General features: G+C 41.4%; 1 protein-coding gene across 3 annotated transcripts in view; it reads right to left on the bottom strand.

The window, feature by feature from the left end:
* Positions 1-21,052, bottom strand: part of NFX1 (nuclear transcription factor, X-box binding 1) — an 81,323-nt gene that overhangs the window by 26,257 nt on the left and 34,014 nt on the right. For 2 of the 3 annotated variants that reach the window (XM_021671544.2, XM_012463197.2), the window contains exons 10-14: positions 15,588-15,685; positions 11,363-11,393; positions 7,145-7,224; positions 2,594-2,702; positions 1,268-1,387 (exon numbers count right to left, since the gene is read on the bottom strand). In XM_021671544.2, coding sequence (XP_021527219.2) covers positions 1,268-1,387; positions 2,594-2,702; positions 7,145-7,224; positions 11,363-11,393; positions 15,588-15,685 — 438 coding nt within the window. Of the gene's footprint in view, positions 1-1,267; positions 1,388-2,593; positions 2,703-7,144; positions 7,228-11,362; positions 11,394-15,587; positions 15,686-21,052 lie in introns of all 3 variants that reach the window. The other variant, XM_021671543.2, reaches the window with a different exon arrangement.

The following is a 21,052-nucleotide window of genomic DNA, read 5'->3' on the forward strand; positions in this document are numbered from 1 at the left end:
CATGTAACAGGACACTCAATTGCCATTAAAAATTTATATTGTAAAAAAAGTACTCATCGACAAGGGGACAGATTAAAAATACAATGATAAGAGCGAAAAAAAGCTAGTTAAAAGCATTAAGTTCAGTAGGATCCGACTTTTATTTTGGGGAAAAAATGCAAACACATATATTTGCACATGGAAAAAGACCCTGAGAAATTACATGTAAGGTATAATTCTTAGGAGGTGACATAATAGATTATTTAATCTCAAACTTTTGACTTTATCTTTTTCTTTTTTTTTTTTTTGTTTTTTTTGAGAGACAAAATCTTGCTCTGTTGCCCAGGCTGGAGTGCAATTGTGCAATCTCGGCTTACAGCAACCTCCGCCTCCCAGGTTCAAGAGATTCTCTTGCCTCAGCATCCCAAGTAGCTGGGATTACAGGCATCCGCCACCACGCCTGGCTAAGTTTTGTATTTTTAGTAGAGATGGGTTTTCGGCATGTTGGCCAGGCTGGTCTCGACCTCCTGACCTCAGGTGATCCACCTGTTTTGGCCTCTCAAAGTGCTGGGATAACAGGTGTGAGCCACTGTGCCTGGCTGTTTTCCTTTTTTTTTGAGATGGAGTCTCACTCAGTTGCCCCAGGTGAAGTGCAGTGGCACAATCTTGGCTAACTGCAACCTCTGCCTCCTAGATTCAAGCAATTCTCCTGCCTCAGCCTCCTGAGTACCTGGAATTACAGGTGCCTGCCACCAAGTCTGGCTAATTTTTCTATTTTTAGTAGAGACGGGGTTTCACTATGTTGGCCAGGGTGGTCTCAAACTCCTGAGCTCAAATGATCCACCCACCTCGACCTCCCAAAGTGGTAGGATTACAGGTGTGAGCAACTGTGCCTGGCCTCTATTTTCTTAATTTTAATATGATAAATATCTATTGCTTCTATAACAACAAAAAACTCACTTTTAATTTTGTAAAAAGATGCTAAACTTTGAACTATGCACCCAAAGTGGAGACCACAAAGAAAAGTTCTTGAGAGATATGATCAGCTGGGGCTTCTTCCAACTTTTTCAGGTGTGTTCGACATCCCTAGAGTAAACCAATGAAGAGCACTATGATTCCAAGCTGTGCCCCAGATCACAGACTCACCTTCACACAAGTAGCCCCTGAGCATGGGGAACAAGGGGCAGCCATCACAGCATGACTTTAGAGCAGCGATGACAGTTATACAGCAGGATTCTAAATGACATGGTGTGAGCAGGCTGAAGTGTGAAGGCAAGATGGCACTTACCTGGATGGTCACATTCATGGACTCTAGCGCAGGTTTGGGTACATTCAGGGGGCCTAGTACCACAGGGAACTGGAGGGTAAATCACCGATGCACCACAATGGCAGGTTAATTCATCAAAACCTGGTGGAGCAGCAGGCAAAACAAAAGAATTCTTTCTGAGTTTGGGATGTGCACGTAGGTATTTACACACACACACACGCACACACACACACATACTTTTGCTTGTATTTTTAGAGGAGAATTTTTGGGGGTGCTACTTTTTTTAAAAGACGTTTTTATTTTATTAAGGCTAAGCTGGTGAAAAAGGCACAGGCAGATATGAAGTTTCATTTATTACTATGATTCTGACAATTTCCTAATACTTTTCCCAACATATTTATAATTAGACTGGAGATTACATTAATGACTGAGTTTTTAATATTATAATAGGGAATTTGTCAACATTTTAAAGGTCAGATAACTTAGTGAACAATTATTTTTCAAATGATGAAGGTGCACTATTATAAAAATTACACACGGGTAAAAAGATCCATTCAAAATATAAGAAAGTCCAATGAATTTTAGTGACAGAGAACAAAAACACTGAGTCAAGTCCTTTCTGAAATGAGATTGATTTCTGGTCTAATTTCAAAGAATATAAATAATTACTTGAAAACGTCTTTAAAATACTCTTCCCTTCTCCTGTGTAACATAGGATTTTTTTCATAGGCCTCAACTATATCAAACAGATTGGATGCAGAAGTAGATATGAGAATCCAGCTATCTTCTATTAAAACAAGTATCCACTATTCTGTTTTTTTGAAAATAGTTATTTTAAAAAAATTTTGTGATTACAAGCGATGGGTATATTATTTTTCTTCTTAAATATACTAATAAATTATTTGAAAATTTTCTTAGTTTTAATTTCTAATATGGTAGATACAGATAAATATAACTTACATAAAAAGAGCTCTTTAGGATAATTTTTAGTAATGCAAATGAGCTCAAAAACTCAAAAGTTTGCCAATGGCTGCAAATAATATAGAGAAAGAAGATTGTTGAGGACAGAACCTAGGTCAGTAACATATGTGAGGCAGGTGGCAGAGAAGGAATCTATTAACAAACTAGGTCCCATCTCAGGATCACTGCTCATATCCTAAGTTTTGTATGTTCAGGGACTACAATACAGCATTCAAAGCAACTTTAATTTTAAAGTCTCAGCAAATTTGAAATAATGAAGGCTTAGTTCAAGAATCCGTACATTCTAAGTAAATCAATCTCTCAAAGTATATTATATCTGAATTTCTAAAAAACTCTTCTAATAAACTATACAGTGAAGATACTCACTGGCTTGCCAGCATATCTGGCAGTTTCCACGATGACAAGGTTCTTCACATCTATGAAGGCCACAACGGAGTTTCCTCCCACAAATCAAAGGACACTTGTGCTCCTTATCCTGGGAAGAGAGATTTATATTTGTTCACAAAATGGTCTTCATTTTGTATTTTCCATAAATAAGATTAACAAAAACAAAGTTCTACACATTTATGGATGAAATATTCTGGAAATACCTTCAAAATAACTAGAGAAGGGAGAGTAAGTGGGGATACAGATGAAACAAAATTTGTCATGAGGAGATCAATACAGAAGCTGGATGTTGTGTATATGGGACTCTCTATACCAGTCTCTCTGCTTCTGTATGTCTGAAATTTTTTTAAAAATTATTTTATTTTTACATTGTGTGTGTGTGTGTGTGTGTGTGTGTGATGGAGGGGGGAAGAGAGAGAGACAGAGAGAGACAGGGTCTCAAGAGAGATAGAGTCTCACTCTGTTGCCCAGGCTGGAGGGCAGTGATGCAATCTTGGCTCACTGCAACCTCCGTCTCCTGGGTTCAAGTGATTCTCCTGCCTCAGCCTCTTGAGTAGCTGGGATTACAGCTGTCTGCCATATGTCTGGCTAATTTTTGTATTTTTAGTAGAAATGGGGTTTTACCATGTTGACCAGGCTGGTCTGGAACTCCTGACTTCAAGTGATCTGCCTGCCTTGGCCTCCCAAAGTGTTGGGATTATAGGCATGAGCCACTACGCCTGGCATAATTTTACATTTAAATATATTTATCTATTTCGAGATCTGGTTGTAAGACTGGTTAATTTTTATATTTTTGGTAGAGATGGGGTTTCACCATGTTGTCAAGGTTGGCTTCAAACTCCTGGGCTCAAGAGATCCACCCACCTCAGCCTCCAAAAGTGGAATTATAAGTATGAGCCATCATGTCCAGCCTCAAATTCTTTTATAATAAGAGGAAGTCTTTAAGCCTTCTAACACTAGTTTATAATACTTGCACAATTTACCACTCTTCACTTGAATATATAAATTTTTAAAATAATTATATGTTACATACATACATACACATGTATGTGTATGATACATGTACAGCCTTGCTATTGGTACTATGTTATCTTGTTTATATATATATATGCACTGATATGGTTTGGCTGTGTCCCCAGCCGAATCTTATCTTGAATTCCCACATGTTGTGGGAAGGACCTGGTAGGAGTTAACCAAATCATGGGGGCAGGTCTTTCCCATGCTGTTCTCATGATAGTGAGTAAGTCTCATGAGATCTGATGGCTTTATAAAGCCAAGTTTCCCTGCACAAGCTCTCTCTCTCTCTGCCTGCTGCTATCCATGTAAGATGTGACTTGCTCCTCCTTACCTTCCACCAAGATTGTGAAGCCTCCTCAGCCACTTGGAACTGTAAATCCATCAAACGTCTTTCTTTTATAACTTGCCCAGTCTCGAGTATATCTTTATTAGCAGTGTGAAAACAGACTAATACAGTAAACTGGTACTAGTAGAGTGGGGAACTACTGAAAAGATACCTGAAAATGTGGAAGTGATTTTGGAACTGGGTAATAGGCAGAGGTTGGAACAGTTTGGAGGGCTCAGAAGAAGAGAGGAAAATGTGGGAAAGTTTGGAACTTCCTAGAGACCTGTTGAATGGCTTTGCTCAAAATGCTGATAGCGATGTGGACAATAATGTCCAGACTGAGGTGGTCTCAGATGGAGATGAGGAACTTGTTGGGAACTGGAGCAGAGGTGACTCTTGTTGTTTTAGTAAAGACAGTGGTAACACTTTGCCCCTGCTCTAAAGATCTATGGAACTTTGAACTTGAGAAAGATGATTTAGGGTATCTGGTGGAAGAAATTTCTAAATAGCAAAGCATTCAAGAGGTGACTTGGGTGCTGTTAAAGGCATTCAGTTTTAAAAGGGAAACAGAGCATAAAAGTTTGGAAAATTTGCAGCCTGACAATGTGATAGAAAAAAAAATCCTGGCCAGGCATGGTGGCTAATGCCTGTAATCCCAGCCATTTGGGAAGCTGAGGTGGGCAGATCATGAGGTCAGGAGATTGAGACCAGTCTGACCAACATGGTGAAACCCCATCTCTACTAAAAATACAAAAAAACTAGCAGGGCGTGGTGGCATGCACCTGTAATCCCAGCTGCTCAGGAGACTGAGGCAGGAGAATAACTTGAACCTGGGAGGCAGAGGATGCAGTGAGCCAAGATCATGCCACTGTACTCCAGCCTGGGTGACAGAGCAAGACTCCATCTCGAAAAAAAAAAAAAAAGAAAATCCCATTTTCTTAGAAGAAATTCAAGCCGGCAGCAGAAATTGGCATAAGTAACAAGGAGCCAAATGTTAATGCCCAAGACAATGGGGAAAATGTCTCCAGGATATGTCAGAGGTCTTCAGGGCAGGGCAGCCCCTCCCATCATAGGCCTGGAGGCTCAGGATGAAAAAAATGGTTTTGTGGGCCGGGCCCAGGGTCCCTGTACTGTATGCAGCCTAGGGACTTGGTGCCCTGTGTCCTAGTTGCTCCAGCTGTGGCTGAAAGGGGACAACATAGAGCTCAGGCCATGGCTTCAGAGTACAAGCCCCAAGCCTTGACAGCTTCCATATGGTGTTGAGCCTGTGGGTACACAGAAGTCAATAATTGGGGTTGGGAACCTCTGCCTAGGTTTCAGAAGATGTATGGAAATGTCTGAATGTCCAGGCAGAAGTTTGCTGCAGGGGTGGGGCTCTCACAGAGAACCTCTGCTAGGGCAGGACAGAACAGAAATGTGTGGTTGCAGCCCCCACACAGAGTCTCTACTGGGGGATGACCTAGTGTAGCTGTGAGAAGATGGCCACTGTCCTTTAGACCTCAGAATGGGAGACCCGCTGACAGCTTGTACCGTGTGCCTACAGACACTCAATTCCAGACAGTGAAAGCAGCTGGGAGAGAGGCTGTACCCTGCAAAGCCACATGGGCGAAGCTGCCCAAGACCATGGGAACCCACTTCTTGCACCAGCATAACCTAAATGTAAGACATGGAGTCAAAGGAGAGCATTTTGGAGCTTTACGATTTGACTGCCCCACTGAATTTTGGACTTGCATGGGGCCTGTAGCCCCTTTGTTTGGCCAAGTTCTCCCATTTGGAATGACTGTATTTACCCAATGCCTGTATCCACATTGTACTTAGGAAGCAACTAATTTGCTATTGGTTTTACAGGCTCATAGGCAAAGGGACTTGCCTGTCTTGGATGAGACTTTGGACTGCAGACTTTTGAGTTAATGCTGAAATGAGTTAAAACTTTGGGGACTACCAGGTGCTGTAGGCTTAAAAAAAAAAAAAAAAAAACTTTGGGGACTGTTGGAAAGGCATGACTGGTTTTTCAATGTGAGGACATGAAATCTGGGAGCGGTCAGGGGTGGAATGATATGGTTTGGCTGTGTCCCCACCTAAATCTCATCTTGACTTCCACTGGGAGGGACCTGGTGGGAGGTAACTGAATCATGGGGGCAGTCTTTCCCATGCTGTTCTCATGATAGTGAATAAGTCTCATGAGATCTAATCGCTTTATAAGGTCAAGTTTCCCTGCACAAGCTCTCTCTGCTTCCTGCTATCTATGTAAGATGTGACTTGTTCTTCCTTGCCTTCTTCCATGATTGTGAGGCCTCCTCAGCCACTTGGAACTGTAAATCCATTAAACCTCTTTCTGGCCAGGCATGGTGGCTCACGCCTATAATCCAAGCACCTTGGAGGCCAAGACGGGCAGATCACTTGAGGTCGGGAGTTCAAGACCAGCCTGACCAACATGGTAAACTCCGTCTTATTAAAAAAACAAAACGAAACAAACGAACAAAAAAAAACCTCTTTCTTTTGTAAGTTGCCCAGTCTCGGGTATGTCTTCATCAGTAGTGTGAAAATAGACTAATACATACACACATACATACACACACACACATATATATATTATCATGTCATATATAACATAAATACATGTTATCTTGTTTTTACATATATAAAAGAGTATATGAGATAACACAGAATGAATAGCCAGCTAGTGCTTTCTTTAATTAGTTCCATAAAAGCAAAAAAAATTTTTTTTGAGCTCCCACTGTGTGGGAGGGGATTCCAGAGATTCCAGAGAAGTCAGAGAGCTTGAAATCCCAAAAGTCAGAAGCAGCAGTCAGAGAGCTTGAAATCCCAAAAACAAATATTTTAAATAAATCATATTTTTGAAAATCTTTTTAAAAAAAGGCATAATAATTTTTCCTACTGACCTGACCTAAGTGGTACATGAAACCTGAAGGCCGACTTGCTAAGTCCAGGTCAGTCTGTGTTGTGACAACACACAATTTCCTGCAGAAGACTGCTCATGTAGGGGTCTTGGGCTCTGTCTCTTTGTGGAGCAGGTATGGGGACTATGAGAGCTCTCTGACTGCTGCTTAGGACCCCATCCCAATGACTTTTAAATCTGGGCTGCAATCTCCAGATGGCTGAGGCTTCCAGAAGCCCAGCCCCTGGATGAATGGAATCTGATTATGTCTAATGATAAGTCTACTTACCACACAGCATATCTCATTACATTTATGCCGTCCACACAACCGTTTCTTGTTACACCGCTTGTCACACATAAATGTAGCATCTGCTGTGGCCAATTAAAAAGAAAAAAAAAAACAGGCAAAGGATATGAGCATTTATACAACAAATATTTGAGTGACTATATATAGGCTAAAAGAATACAATAGTAATAATACAACTGTAATCATGTAAATGCAGTTTTTTTTTAAAGATGGAATCTCACTCTGTTGCCCAGGCTGGAGTGCAGTGATCTTGGCTCACTGCAATGCCTGCCTCCCAGGTTCAAGTGATTCTCGTGCCTCACTTGATTACAGGCGCCTGCCACCACACCTGGCTAATTTTTGTATTTTTAGTAGAGATGGGGTTTCACCATGTTGTCAAGGCTGGTCGTGAACTCCTGATCTCATGTAATCTGCCTGCCATGCCCTTAAAAGTGCTGAGATTACAGGCGTGAGCCACCGTGCCTGGCCTTTTTGCCTTTTTTTCTTCTTTTTTTTTTTTCCAGATAGAGTCTCACTCTGTTGCCCAGGCTGGAGCGCCATCTGGGCTCACTATAACCTCTGTCTCCCAGGTTCAAACAATTCTCCTGCCTCAGCCTCCTGAGTAGTTGGGATTACAGGCATGTGCCACCACATCTGGCTAATTTTTACATTTTTAGTAGAGACAGGGTTTTGCCATGTCAGTCAGGCTGGTCTCGAACTCCTGACCTCAAGTGATCCACCTGCCTTGGCCTCCCAAAGTGCTAGGATTACAGGCATGAGCCACCACACTCAGCCGACAGTTTTTTGTTTTTGTTTTTAAGAGACAGGGTCTCTTTCTGTCACCCAGGTTGGAGTCTGTAACCTCAAATTCCTAGGTTCAAATAATCCTCCCACCTCAGTCTTCTAAATGTTGGGATAACAGGTGTAAGCCACTCTGCCCAGCTGAAAATGCATATTAAAATATCAATTTTCACCTGTCAAACTGCCAAAAAACAAAGAACAAAAAAGCAATGGTAGGGTAGTTTAAGGTATGGAGAAAAAGGCACACTCATCTTAGCAGACGGGTGTACAAACTTTTGGAGTCCGAGGAGGACTGATTCCAGGACCTTCCTTGGATATCAAAATCCACAGATATTCAAGTCTCTTATATAAAATGGTATAATATTTGCATATAACCTATGCACACCTGCCCTTGCACTTCAAATCATCTCTAGATTACTTACACCGAATATAATGTAAATGTTATGTAAATAGTTATTATACTGCATTGTTTAGAAAATGATGATGAGAAAAAACTTTGTATATGTTTAGTACAGATGTAATTTGTTTCTTGGAATATTTTCAATCTGTGGTTGGTTGAATCCATGGATATGGAACCCGTGGATATGGAAGGCTGCCTGTGTGTATGTTTCTATCAAAAATTTAAGTGTGGCTGCTCATGGTGGCTCCTGCCTGTAATCCTAGCACTTTGGGAGGCTGAGGCAGGAAGACTGCTTGAGCCCAGGAATTTGAGACCAGCCTGGGCAACATAATGAGACCCTATCCCTACAAAAACTTTTTTTTTTTGAGACAGAGTTTCAGTCTTATTGCCCAGGCTGGAGTGCAATGACGCAATCTTGGCTCACTGCAACCTCTGCCTCCTGGGTTCAAGCAATTCTCCTGCCTCAGCCTCCCGAGTAGCTGGGATTACAGGTGCCTGCCACCATGCCGGGCTAATTTTTTGTATTTTTAGTAGAGACAGGATTTCACCTTCTTGGCCAGGCCAGTCTCGAACTCCTAACCTCAAGTGATCTGCCCACTTTGGCCTCCCGAAGTGTTGTGATTACAGGTGTCAGCCACCATGCCAGCCCTACAATAACTTTTAAAAATCAAGTTTTTTTTAAGTATGTGCAGTAGTGGAAAAAGAAAAATAAAATAAAATAAATAAATAAATAAATAAGTTTTTAAAACTGAATTAAAAGTTAATTAAGCCATGGTCATGATGGCACATGCCTGTGGTCCCAGCTATTTGGAAGGCTGGTGTGGGGGGATCACTGGAGCACAGGACATCAAGGCTGCAGTGAGCTGTGATCTGCCACTGCACTCCAGTCTAGATGACAGAGACCCTGTCTCAAACAATAAACAAATAAACAGATTTTAAAAACTGTCAACGAGATATCAGAGACATCACTTCATGTGGTAGTCATATATCACTTCACTAGGATGCCTATGATTTAAAAAATCCAGAAAATAACCAGTATTGGCAAGGATGTGGAGAAAATGAAACCCTTGTACATTGCTGGTAGGAATATAAAATGGTATAGCCACTGTGGAAAACAGAATGGCAGTTTTTCAAAAAAATTAAATACAAGATTACCATAGGATCCAGCAATTCTACTCCTAGGTATACACCCCAGAGAAATGAAAATAGGTATTCAAACAAAAACTTGTATACAAATGTTCCTAACAGCACTATTCACAATAGTCAAAAAGTGGAAACAGTTCTAATATTCATCAACTAGTGAAAGGACCAACAAAATGTATATTCATAAAATGAAACATCATTTAATCATAAAAAGAAATGAAGTACTGATATATACTACAGTATGATGAACTTCAAAAACATGCTAAGTGAAAGAAGTGGGCACAAAAGATTATATATTGTGACTCCATCATTTAGATGAAGTATTCAAAAATAGTAAATCCATACAATCTGAAAGCAGATTAGTGGTTTCCTGTGGGAGGGCTGAGTGGGGAGTAAACTTAATAAATACAGGGTTTCCTCTCAGGGTGATGAAAATGTTTTACCCCAGCACTTCAGGAGGTCAAAGTGGGAGGATCATTTGAGGCCAAGCATTCAAGACAAGCCTGGTCAACATAGTGAGACCCTGCCTCTACATATTTTTAAAATAAAACAAAAGGCCAGGCACGGTGGCTCATGCCTGTAATCCCAGCACTTTGGGAGGCCAAGGTGGGTGGATCATGTGAGGTCAGGAGTTCAAGACCAGCCTGGGCAGCATGGTGAAACCCTTTCTCTACTGAAAATACAAAAAAAATAGCCAGGCATGGTGGCGGGTGCCTATAATACCAGCTACTCAGTAGACTGAGATAGAATTGCTTGAACCCAGGAGGTGGAGGTTGCGGTGAGCCAAGACTGCACCAATGCACTCCAGCCTGGGCAACAAGAGCGAAACTCCATCTCAAAAAAAAAAAAAAATACGATAAAATAAATTTTTAAAAAAGGAAAATAAAAAGAAAAAAATAAGACAGAAAAAATGTCTTGGAATTAGATTGTGAAAGAACTAAGCACCACTGAACTGTACATTTAAAATGATTAATTATATGTTACGTGAATTTCAACTAAAAAAAGTGGGCTAAACACTGAAGTATGTATGGATGAAATGGTATTTGAGATTTGTTTTCAAAGTACTTCAGCAAAAATAAAATGTAGGGAAGGAGGGATGGATGAAAACAGAGAGGCAAAATGTTGACAACTGATGATGATAGGTCATAGGTACGTGGGGATTCATTAAATCAAGTTTCTTCACTTTCACATATGATTGAAATTTTACATCATAAACTTATAAAAAGTAGGACAGGGCTGGGTGCGGTGGCTCATGCCTGTAATCTTGACAACTTTGGGAGGCCAAGGCGGGTGGATCACTTGAGGTCAGGAGTTAGAGACCAGCCTAGCCAACATGGTAAAACCCCGTCTCACCTAAAAATACAAAAATCAGCTAGGCATGGTGGTGGGCACCTGTAATCCCAGCTACTTGGGAGGCTGAGGCAGGAGAATCGCTTCAACCAGGGAGGTGGAGGTTGCAGTGAGCTGAAATCACGCCACTGCACTCCAGCCTGGGCAACAGACTGAGACTCCGTCTCAAAAGAAAAAAAAGAGTTCAAATGATTTTACAGTGAACATCCATACACCCATATCTAGATTCTACCATTAACATACTTACTTTTATGTGTATCTATCCATTCTTCTATCCACTCATTAATTTTCTTTATGCATTTCAAAGCAAGCTATAGACATGAGTGCGCCTAAGCTTAACTTTTTCAGCCCTAACTAGAATTGAATTTATAATTTTTTCCTTTTGAGGTGAAAGTTATACTATGAAACGCACAAATCTTAAGTATACCTTCACTGAATTTCGACAAATACTTAACCCAACTCCCTAACAAGATACAGAGCATTTACCTTCACACCCAAAATTCCCTCATGCTCTACCCCAGTCATACCTTCACTTTTGAGACTGGTACATGGAAGCTCCTATGGAAAAAAAAAAAAAAAAGAAACAGTAACTACTTTAGGACTAATTAAAACAACACAACTATAATACAATACCAAAGGTAACAAGTATATCCCAAATATCCTGTACTTCTCTGATAGTCACTTACTCACCAACTTCACATACCATGCCTAGAATGAGCCTAATCCCTATATGCATGAGCTTTACTCACAAGAGAACTCCAGGCTTACAGACTTTTCATGCAAATACAATTCTAACAATCTTTGTGGTCTGGTTTCCAAATTCACAGCAGACTAGGAATTATAAAATCGGAATGGAAAGAGTGGCTGTTAAGGTATGCAAAGGAAAGAGATTCATCGCATAACAAGGGTACAGACAGACAAAGCCATAAAAAGCAGATGTAAGAATTGAAAACACGGCCGGGCGCGGTGGCTCAAGCCTGTAATCCCAGCACTTTGGGAGGCCAAGGCGGGTGGATCATGAGGTCAAGAGATCGAGACCATCCTGGTCAACATGGTGAAACCCCGTTTCTACTAAAAATACAAAAAAATTAGCTGGGCATGGTGGCGCGTGCCTGTAATCCCAGCTACTCAGGAGGCTGAGGCAGGAGAATTGCCTGAACCCAGGAGGCAGAGGTTGCGGTGAGCTGAGATTGCGCCATTGTACTCTAGCCTGGGTAACAAGAGCGAAACTCTGTCTCAAAAAAAAAAAAAAAGAATTGAAAACAAACAGGTAACAATCTGGTACCACTTAATGCAGTGACAAACAGCTCTACACTCCAAAGGACACCTGACAATATCACCGAACTATAGCAAAGTGAAATATAGCAGATCTTTGATTTGGCCTCTAAAAGTTTTATTACTGTGGTTTCCATTCCACTACATGTGAGTGGTCCAAAAGGTCTATCATGTAATTGTGCTGAGGCACGATCCTAAAAAACATGTATGGTGATGCTGGTGTATGGAAAACGAGTCAGTCACTTGGGGTAGAATGAGTCTGGCAAGCTGCCCGGCTTCTACATCTGATTTTGGCTTTGATGTCATTTTCAAGTTGCCGTGTACTCAGAAATGAGAAAAATGACTTTAAAAGTCCCCTCTTAGGGGCTGGGCGCGGTGGCTCATGCCTGTAATCCCAGCACTTTGGAAGGCCGAGGCGGGTGGATCACGAGGTCAAGAGATCGAGACCATCCCGGTCAACATGGTGAAACCCCGTCTCTACTAAAAATACAAAAAATTAGCTGGGCACAGTGGTGTGTGCCTGTAGTCCCAGCTACTCAGGAGGCTCAGGCAGGAGAATTGCCTGAACTCAGGAGGCGGAGATTGCAGTGAGCCGAGATCGCACCATTGCACTCCAGCCTGGGTAACAAGAGCGAAACTCCGTCTCAAAAAAAAAAAAAAAAAGAAAAGTCCCCTCTTAGTAAAAATTATCCTGGAAAAAAAAAAGCAGCTATAGGAGTTGATGACAGATGTAAAGAGGTAAAAGAAATAAAAGGTTCTTGGCTGGAAAATATATATTTCAGATAAAAAATGAGGTGCTGGGATTGATGATATGAAAAAGTTCCCCATTTGCTCTCTACAGATATAAAGCAAAAGTGACTCATGAAACTGAGTTAATGCTCCCATCAGTGAACAATGAATTGTACAGAAGAAATGGTATGCAGGAGTGGTTATCTACAAATGTCAGAACTCCCATAAATTCCTGCACATGAATTACCATAAAGACTTAAATATGGCATGCTTTATCAAGACATAGTAAGACACAGGATACATTTATTAGAGTCCCACCAAAGTGATGAAAACAACTTTTGAAGTTTTAATAAATAAGTTTTATTTATCTAGAAAACTCACTTCTGTGGAAAAACCCATTCCATTACAAAAATCATGTCATGAAAAATCCATATTCATGAAAAATCTAGTTAAACAATGAGGTGATAATTATCAGCTTTTTTGACAAAGTGAAAAAAGCTTTGTCAAACAAGTTTAACAGAGTCCTGACAGTGAGCTCCTCCTGCAAGTTAAGGACTTTTACTTGCAAAAATTCAACTTACACATAGCTTTTCAAGAATACACTCACTGCCATGGAGTCCACTAATAGAGGGAGTAAGGACAAAGAGTCAATGAGAAGCAAGAAAACACAGAGATCGAGAGAGGGATTGTGGGAGAATGAAGAAAACTGACAGCAGCCACCAACCCTGCTTGTGATTCTCAGTCACAAAGATCAGGAAGAGCATCTCTGGGAATTATTAAATTTATGACTGCCAAATCACAGCATCTCACAGTCTTTAATATGGTATTTGGAAAGTACAAAGTGGTCCCATAACTGACATTCAAAATACCTCTATCATTTCATGTATACCGTAATTTCTTTCAGGAAAAAAACCCATACATTACACAACTTTTGCAACATGTAAATTATACTACTTTTCCCTTTTTTTTCTGAAGCTTTCCTGTTAAACTAGCTTTCCATTTAGGGACTATATCCTCAGAATCATTGAAAGTCAGATGCTGCCCAGACCTTGCGTTGTGTTTAATAGAACCAATGGTTCAGAATTCTGTCTCTACCCTGACTTGTACACTGCTGGGACAAATGCTGATATATACTGAAATGACCAGGTAGGTCAAAGAGCAGGATAAATCAACATTCAGTGTGTTCCCCAAGGTGAATCACCCAACGACTTCTGCCTCTTCCGGTTACATGCAAAGGAATGGACACTACAGCCTAACTCCAAAATGGTAAGATGTCCCTTTTATAACATAAGTCTGACCAACACTATCCAAGGTAGGCTGGGTGTGGTGGCTCATGCTTATAATCCCAGCACTTTGGGAGGCCAAGGCAGGTGGATCACTTGAGGTCAGGAGTTCAAGACCAGCCTGGCTAACATGGTGAAACCCCATCTCTACTAAAAATACAAAAATCAGCTGGACATGGTGGTGCACACCTGTAACCCCAGCACTTCGGGAGGTTGGGGCAGGAGGATCACTTGAGGTCAGGAGTTCAAGACCAAGCTGGCCAACATGGCAAAAACCCATCTCTACTAAAAATACAAAAAATTAGCTGGGCATGGTGGTGTGCATCTGTAATTCCAGCTACTCCAAAGGCTAAGACACAAGAGTCACTTGAACCTGGGAGGTAGAGGCTGCAGTCAGCCAAGATCGTGCCACTGTACTCCATCCTAGGTGATGCAGTGAGACTGTCTCAAAAAATAAATAAATAAATAAACAACAATTTTAAAAAAGAAAAATAAAAACTATCCAGGCTTTCACCAGAAAGTAGAAATTGACAAAACAGTTGTACAAAACAGTTATACAGTGAAGAATTAAACCTTACCCAAAGAGCGTCTGGCCTTTGCACTTGGTTTTTCAGAGGTAATCTCTTAGCCTAGTGGAATGCCATGCCTAATAGAAGTGTCGTTGCTTGCCTGGAGTCTTGGGTCACTGGATAGTCTAATTACATGATTTAAGAGCAAGCTGGCCACACTGGATAGTTTTAGGCCAGGGGCTTTGGGTCACATGGTATCAGCAGACCTCTGGAGAGACTGGAGACTGAGATTAGCCACATGGGTGGTCAACTATGGTTGCATAATAGAGCCCCAATAAAAACTGAACACATAGACTTGGGTAAGCTTTCCTGGTTGGCAATACTCGTATGCTGTCACACATTGACGTGGAGAGAGTAATACCTTCCTGACTCCACAGTGAAAGGACAAATGAAGTTCCACATCTGGTACTTTTTTGGACTTTGCCCTACATATTTCTTCCCTTGGCTGATTTAATCTGTATCCTTTTCCTTGTAATAAAACTGTAACCTCCTTGTAGTAAACCTATAAGCATGAGTGTAACCATCAGCAAGTTCAGTGAGTCCTTTTATCAAATTATCGAGCCTTGCAGGTGGTCTTAGGGACCATTGAACTTGCAGTTGGTATCAAAAGTTGGCATCACAAGTGGGTGATCACATGGACTGTGCTTCCTCTAACTTCTTAGTTGGCTGACTCCTTGCAACAGTGCTACTGTTCCTCTTTTCAGGCTATCACACTTGTATTTGGTAGAGTGATTTGTATATTTGCCTTATCCCACTATTGGCCTCTGAGCCTTGTGTGCCATAACCACTTTCCATACCTATCCTGCTGAGGTTATTTTGATTCCCCTCTCCCATCATCACCATTTTAAAGAAAATATTAATGGCAACAACTCTAGCATTGCCATCAATAGCACTACCTTTGTTCTGAAAGAGCATCTGCAGGAAATAACTGATGTGCGAGAGCATGGTCCACAGTCTCCTTCATGGCAGAGCTTTTCACAGGTATGAATGAAATCTGCAATAAAAATGAAAAGAGCTGGAAATGAAAATTGTAACTATTCATTTCATACCCCCAAATTGCTAGCCTCACTGGTCTTCACCTCCATTCCCTGCAACTCCAGAATCAGAGTTGAGGGAAGGATGCAGTCAATGCTTCTTCCCTATCTTCCCTTCATTGGCAGACTGGGCCTTTTCTGACAAGTTCAGGGTCCAACACTAGACACTGGAATACGCTTTAAAGTACAGGATGCTTTGCCTAAGTCAAATAATAGACCAGGTGTGGTGGCTCATGCCTATAATTCCAGAACTTTGAGAGGCTGAGGTGGAAGGATTGCTTGACCCCAGGAATTTGAAACCAGCCTAGGCAACATGGTGAAATCGTGTGTCTACCAAAACAAACAAACAAAACACACACACACACACACACACACACACACACACACAAAATTAGCCTATAGTCCCAGCTACTCAGAAGTCTGAGATGGAGAATCTTCTGAGCCCAGGAGGTTGACGCTGCAGTGAACCATGTTCACGCCACTGCACTCCAGTCTAGGTGACAGAGTGAGACCCTGTCTCAAAACAAAACAAAAACACAGAATAAATCTTCTTTTTCCTTAGGCCACACATCTCCAGTATAGAACTGAATCTCCTTAAAATTGTAGCCATGGATGACTTCACTGGAATGCTCTCAACTCTGAAAGTCATCTGGGGATTATAAATAATCAGAAGCCATGATCCACAGTCTCACTGACTCGAGCTCCGTGAGTGCCTGGTGGTGCCTGCACTCATGCTGCTAAACTAGGTTTAGGACAAGTCCTGTTTCTAGGACCCTATGGGGATCACCTGGAGTCTCTTATGGCTACTGTTTACATGGTGTACTTTTTCTACTCTTTAACTTTCAGCCTCATTGTCTCTTTGACTATAAAGTCTGTCTCCTTAAGAGAGCATATAGTTGGATCTTGTTAGGTGGATCTTGTTTTTATTTAATCCAGTCTAAAAAAATTCTGCTTTTGGCTAGGTGGAATGTCTCATGCCTATAATCCCAGGACTTTGAGAGGCCAAAGTGGGAGAATGGCTTGAGCCCAGGAGTTCGAGATCAGCCTGGGAAAGAGAGTAAGATTTCACCTCTATAAAATCAGAAATCTCTGCTTTTGTTTAATCGATTCACATTTAATGTCACTGTTATAGCTGGATTTATGTCTGCCATTTTTAGTTTTCTATAAGTTTCATGTCTTTTTTGTTACTCTTATACTCCTTTCCTATCTTCTTTTGCATTTTGTCAATATTTTCTATAGTGTAATTCCTTTAATTATATTTTTTACATTTTTTGAGTTATTTTCTTAATGGTCCCTCTAGGGCTTACCATATACATCTTATCAGAATCTACTTCAGATTTATACTAACTCCAGTGAGATACAGAGGGTTTACTCTTACATAGCTCTATTCTTCTCCCTTTTTGTGCAATTATTGTTGTACATATTACATCTTTATGTTATAAACCCAATACTACATTGTTATAACTTTATTTAATGTTACATCTATTAAAGAAGCTGAGAAAGAGAACAAATATATATTTATAGCTTTATTTTTGGAGACAGGGTCTCACTCTTCACTCAGGCTGGAATGCAGTGGCATCATCATAGCTGGCTGCAGCCCTAAACTCTTTGCCTCAAGTGATCCTCCCACTGCAGTCTCTAGAGTAAGTGGGGCTATAGGCACATATCACCTTGTCTGGGTAATTTTAAAAATTTCTTTTAGGGACTGAATCTCACTATGTTGCCTAGGCTGGCCTTGAACTCCTAGCCTCAAGTGATCCTCCCACCTCAGCCTCCTGAGTAGCTGGAATTACAGGTGTGAGCTACTGTGCCCAGCCTTTTTTTTTAAAAAAAGATAAGAGGCTCACTCTGTCACCCAGGCTGGAGTGCAGTGGCATGATCTTGGCTTACTGCAGCCTCTCCCTCCTGAATTCAAGTGATTTTTGTGCCTTAGCCTCCTGAGTAGCTGGGATTACAGGCATGTGCCACCACATCAGGCTTTTTGGAAGGCAGCTATGCTAACCACTATACCACCAATGCCATAGAGTTTTTTATTTTTAGTAGAGACAAAGTTTCACCATGTTGGTCAGGCTGATCTCCAACTCCTTTTTTTTTTTTTTCTTTTTTTGAGACGGAGTTTCACTCTTGTTACCCAGGCTGGAGTGCAATAATGATCTTGGCTCACAGCAACCTCCGCCTCCTGGGTTCAAGCAACTCTCCTGCCTTAGCCTCCTGAGTAGCTGGGACTACAGGCATGCGCCACCATGCTCAGCTAATTTTTGCATTTTTAGTAGAGACGGGGTTCCACCATGTTGACCAGGACGGTCTCGATCTCTTGACCTCGTGATCTACCCGCCTCGGCCTCCCAAAGTGCTGGGATTATAGGCATGAGCCACCGCGCCCGGCCCTCCAACTCCTGACATCAAGTGATCTGCCTGCCTTGGCCTCCCAAAGAGCTGGGATTTCAGCACTTTGATTATGTCATCCTACTACCTTCTGGTTGCGATGTATTCTCCACTGTTTCTGCTAAGAAGTCCACTGTTAACCTTACAGAGGTTCCCTTGTATGTGATAAGTCATTTTTCTGTTGCTGCTTTCAAGACTTTCTCCTTATCATTGACTTTTAGCATTTTTATTATGTGCTGGGTGTGGATCTCTTTGCATTTTACACTACCTAGAGTCGCTGAATTTCTTGGATATATAGTGTTTTTCAATAAATTTAAAAGTTTTTATCCATTATTTCATTAAATATTTTCCTGCTTCTTTCTACTCTCCTCCTCATATTCCCATTACATGTACACTGATACAGTTAAAGGTGTCCCACATTTCTCTGAGGGTCTTCATTATATTTTCATTTCTCTTCATTATATTTTCTCTCTGTCCCTTGGGTTATATAATCACTTTCAATCTATCTTCATGTTCACTGATCGTTTCTTCTGACAGCTCAAATCTACTATTGAGCCCCTTTAATAAATTTTTCTTCTTCCTTTGAGAAAGGATCTTGCTTTGTTGCCCAGCCTGGAGTGCAGTGGCATGATCATGGCTTGCTGCAACCTCAATGTCTTGGGCTCAAGCAATCCTCCCACCTCAGCCTCCTGAGTAGCTGGGTTCACAGGCATGTGCCACCATGCCCAACTAAATTTTTAAATTTTTTTTTTTTTTTTTGGGATGCAGTCTTGCTCTCTCTTCCAGGTTGGAGGGCAGTGGTATGATCTCAGCTCACTGCAACTTTTGCCTCCTGGGTTCAAGTCTTTCTCCTGCCTCAGCCTTTCAAGTAGCTGGGATTACAGGTACATGCCACCATGCCCAGATAATTTTTGTATTTTTAGTACAGATAAGATTTCACCAAGTTGGCCAGGCTGATCTCGAACTCCTGATCTCAAGTGATCTGTCTGCCTCAGCCTCCCAAAATGCTGGGATTACAGGTGTGAGCCACTGTGCCTGGCCTAAGTTTTAAAAATTTTTTGTAGAGATAAGGTCTTTGACTCAGCCTCTAAAACTACTGGGATTCAGGCATGAGCCACCATACCTAGCCTAATGAATTTTTCATTTCAGTTATTATACTTTTAAACTTCAAAATTTCCAGTTGGTTCTTTTTTTAAAAACATAGTTTCTACCTCTTTATTGATATTCTGTATTTGATAAGACACCATCTTCACACCTTCCTTTACCTCTTTAAGCATGGTTTCCTTCAATTCTTTGAACTTATTTATTTATTTATTTTGAGACAGAGTCATGCTCTGTTGCCCAGGTTGTAATGCAGTGGTGTGATCTCAGCTTACTGCAACCTCTGCCTCCTGGGTTCAAGCGATTCTCCTGCCTCAGCCTCCTGAGTAGCTGGAACAACAGGTGTACACCACCATGCTGGCTAATTTTTGTATTTTTAGTAGAGACAGGTTTTTACCATGTTGGCCAGGCTGGTCTTAAACTCCTGACCTCAAGTGATCTGCCTGCCTCGGCCTCCCAAAGTGCTGAGATTACAGGTGTGAGCCACTGCACCCGGCTCAGTTCTTTGAACATATTTATAATGATTATCCTAAAGTATTTGCTAAATCTGACATCTGGTCACTCTCACAGGCAGTTTCTGTTGCCTGTTTTTTTCTCTCTGTTTCTTTGCATATTCATACTTTTTCTTGGAAACTAGACATTTCAGCTAATACAGCAACTCTGGATACTGCTTCCCCTTTCCACAGCTTGTTTTTGTTGTGATTGCTTATTTATTTGTTTTGTGACTTGGCTAGACTATATGAAGCCACTGGTGTCATTCTTTGGATGCCACAGCCTTAAAGGTATAAACTGACCCTGGAACTACAGTGGCTTCACCAGGGCTCTTTTTATCTCTATCCTGATCTCTCAGTTAAACTGTGTGCCTCATTTGGATTACGCTCAGCCCCGAGGATCCATTAATTCCCAGTTCTATTGTTTTTGATAATGTTCCAGGGCATCAATTGCTCAGCAGTCTGATCCAATTAAATTTGGGCAGGAATAGTCTTTGCTGTAAGTCTTTGGGGTTTGTTTTGATCCGAGGAGGGCTCCTCTTAGCTACCTTTCCCTGATTCTCTCTGATGAACTAGATGGCCTATAGTTTAGTTACTGTTCTTTATTAAGATATGCTCTCATTTTCTAAAGTGTCCTCAGGCCTGTATTTCCCCACTCTGTTTCAAATTAAGTCAGTTCCTTTGGAGAGTACTTCAGAGCTCTTTTTATGAACTGTCTCTCCCCTGGGGAAAGGTCTCTAAGGCACTACTCTGGGTGTTGGGTGGGATAGTAGCCTCTTGCCTTCTTGGTTTGCTTCTCTCAGTGGAACCTCTGCACAAGAACGAGCTGGGGTGAGGACAATTAGGGCTCCAGTATTCTGCTGCAAATAGAATGAAGTCTCCATTTTGTAAGTGGGAGCTTGGTGGAGAAAGGGAGCCCTAACCTCTCAGCTACACTCACCACAATTTCAGCCTCTTCAACCTGGAGTTGGAGGTAAAGAGAAATGTTGACAATGCGCCCTTCCCAGTGAGATACGGTAAAGATGCCCGGGAGCTGAGGGGAGAAGCCCCATCTTCTTGTCCACACTTATCCTGAGTGGAGATTTGTCAAGCTGAGCTGAGGGGAGGAGGAAGGTACCAGCTAGGGCTTGATGCCACAGACTCTTGATATTGTTTACCAGAGTTCTAGTAGATTTTGATGAATAAGTATCTTTTCATTAGATGTATGCTCTTAGGGCAATTTCTAGAGACTTTTTTTTTTTGAGACGAAGTCTCGCTCTGTCGCCCAGGCTAGAGTGTAGTGGTGCAACCTAGGCTCACTGCAACTGCTGCCTCCCAGGTTCAACTGATTCCCCTGCCTCAGCCTCCCGAG

Source organism: Aotus nancymaae, unplaced genomic scaffold (genome assembly GCF_030222135.1).
Source record: "Aotus nancymaae isolate 86718 unplaced genomic scaffold, 86718_ANA_hifiasm-v0.15.2.pri h1tg000003l, whole genome shotgun sequence".
NCBI lineage: Eukaryota > Metazoa > Chordata > Mammalia > Primates > Aotidae > Aotus > Aotus nancymaae.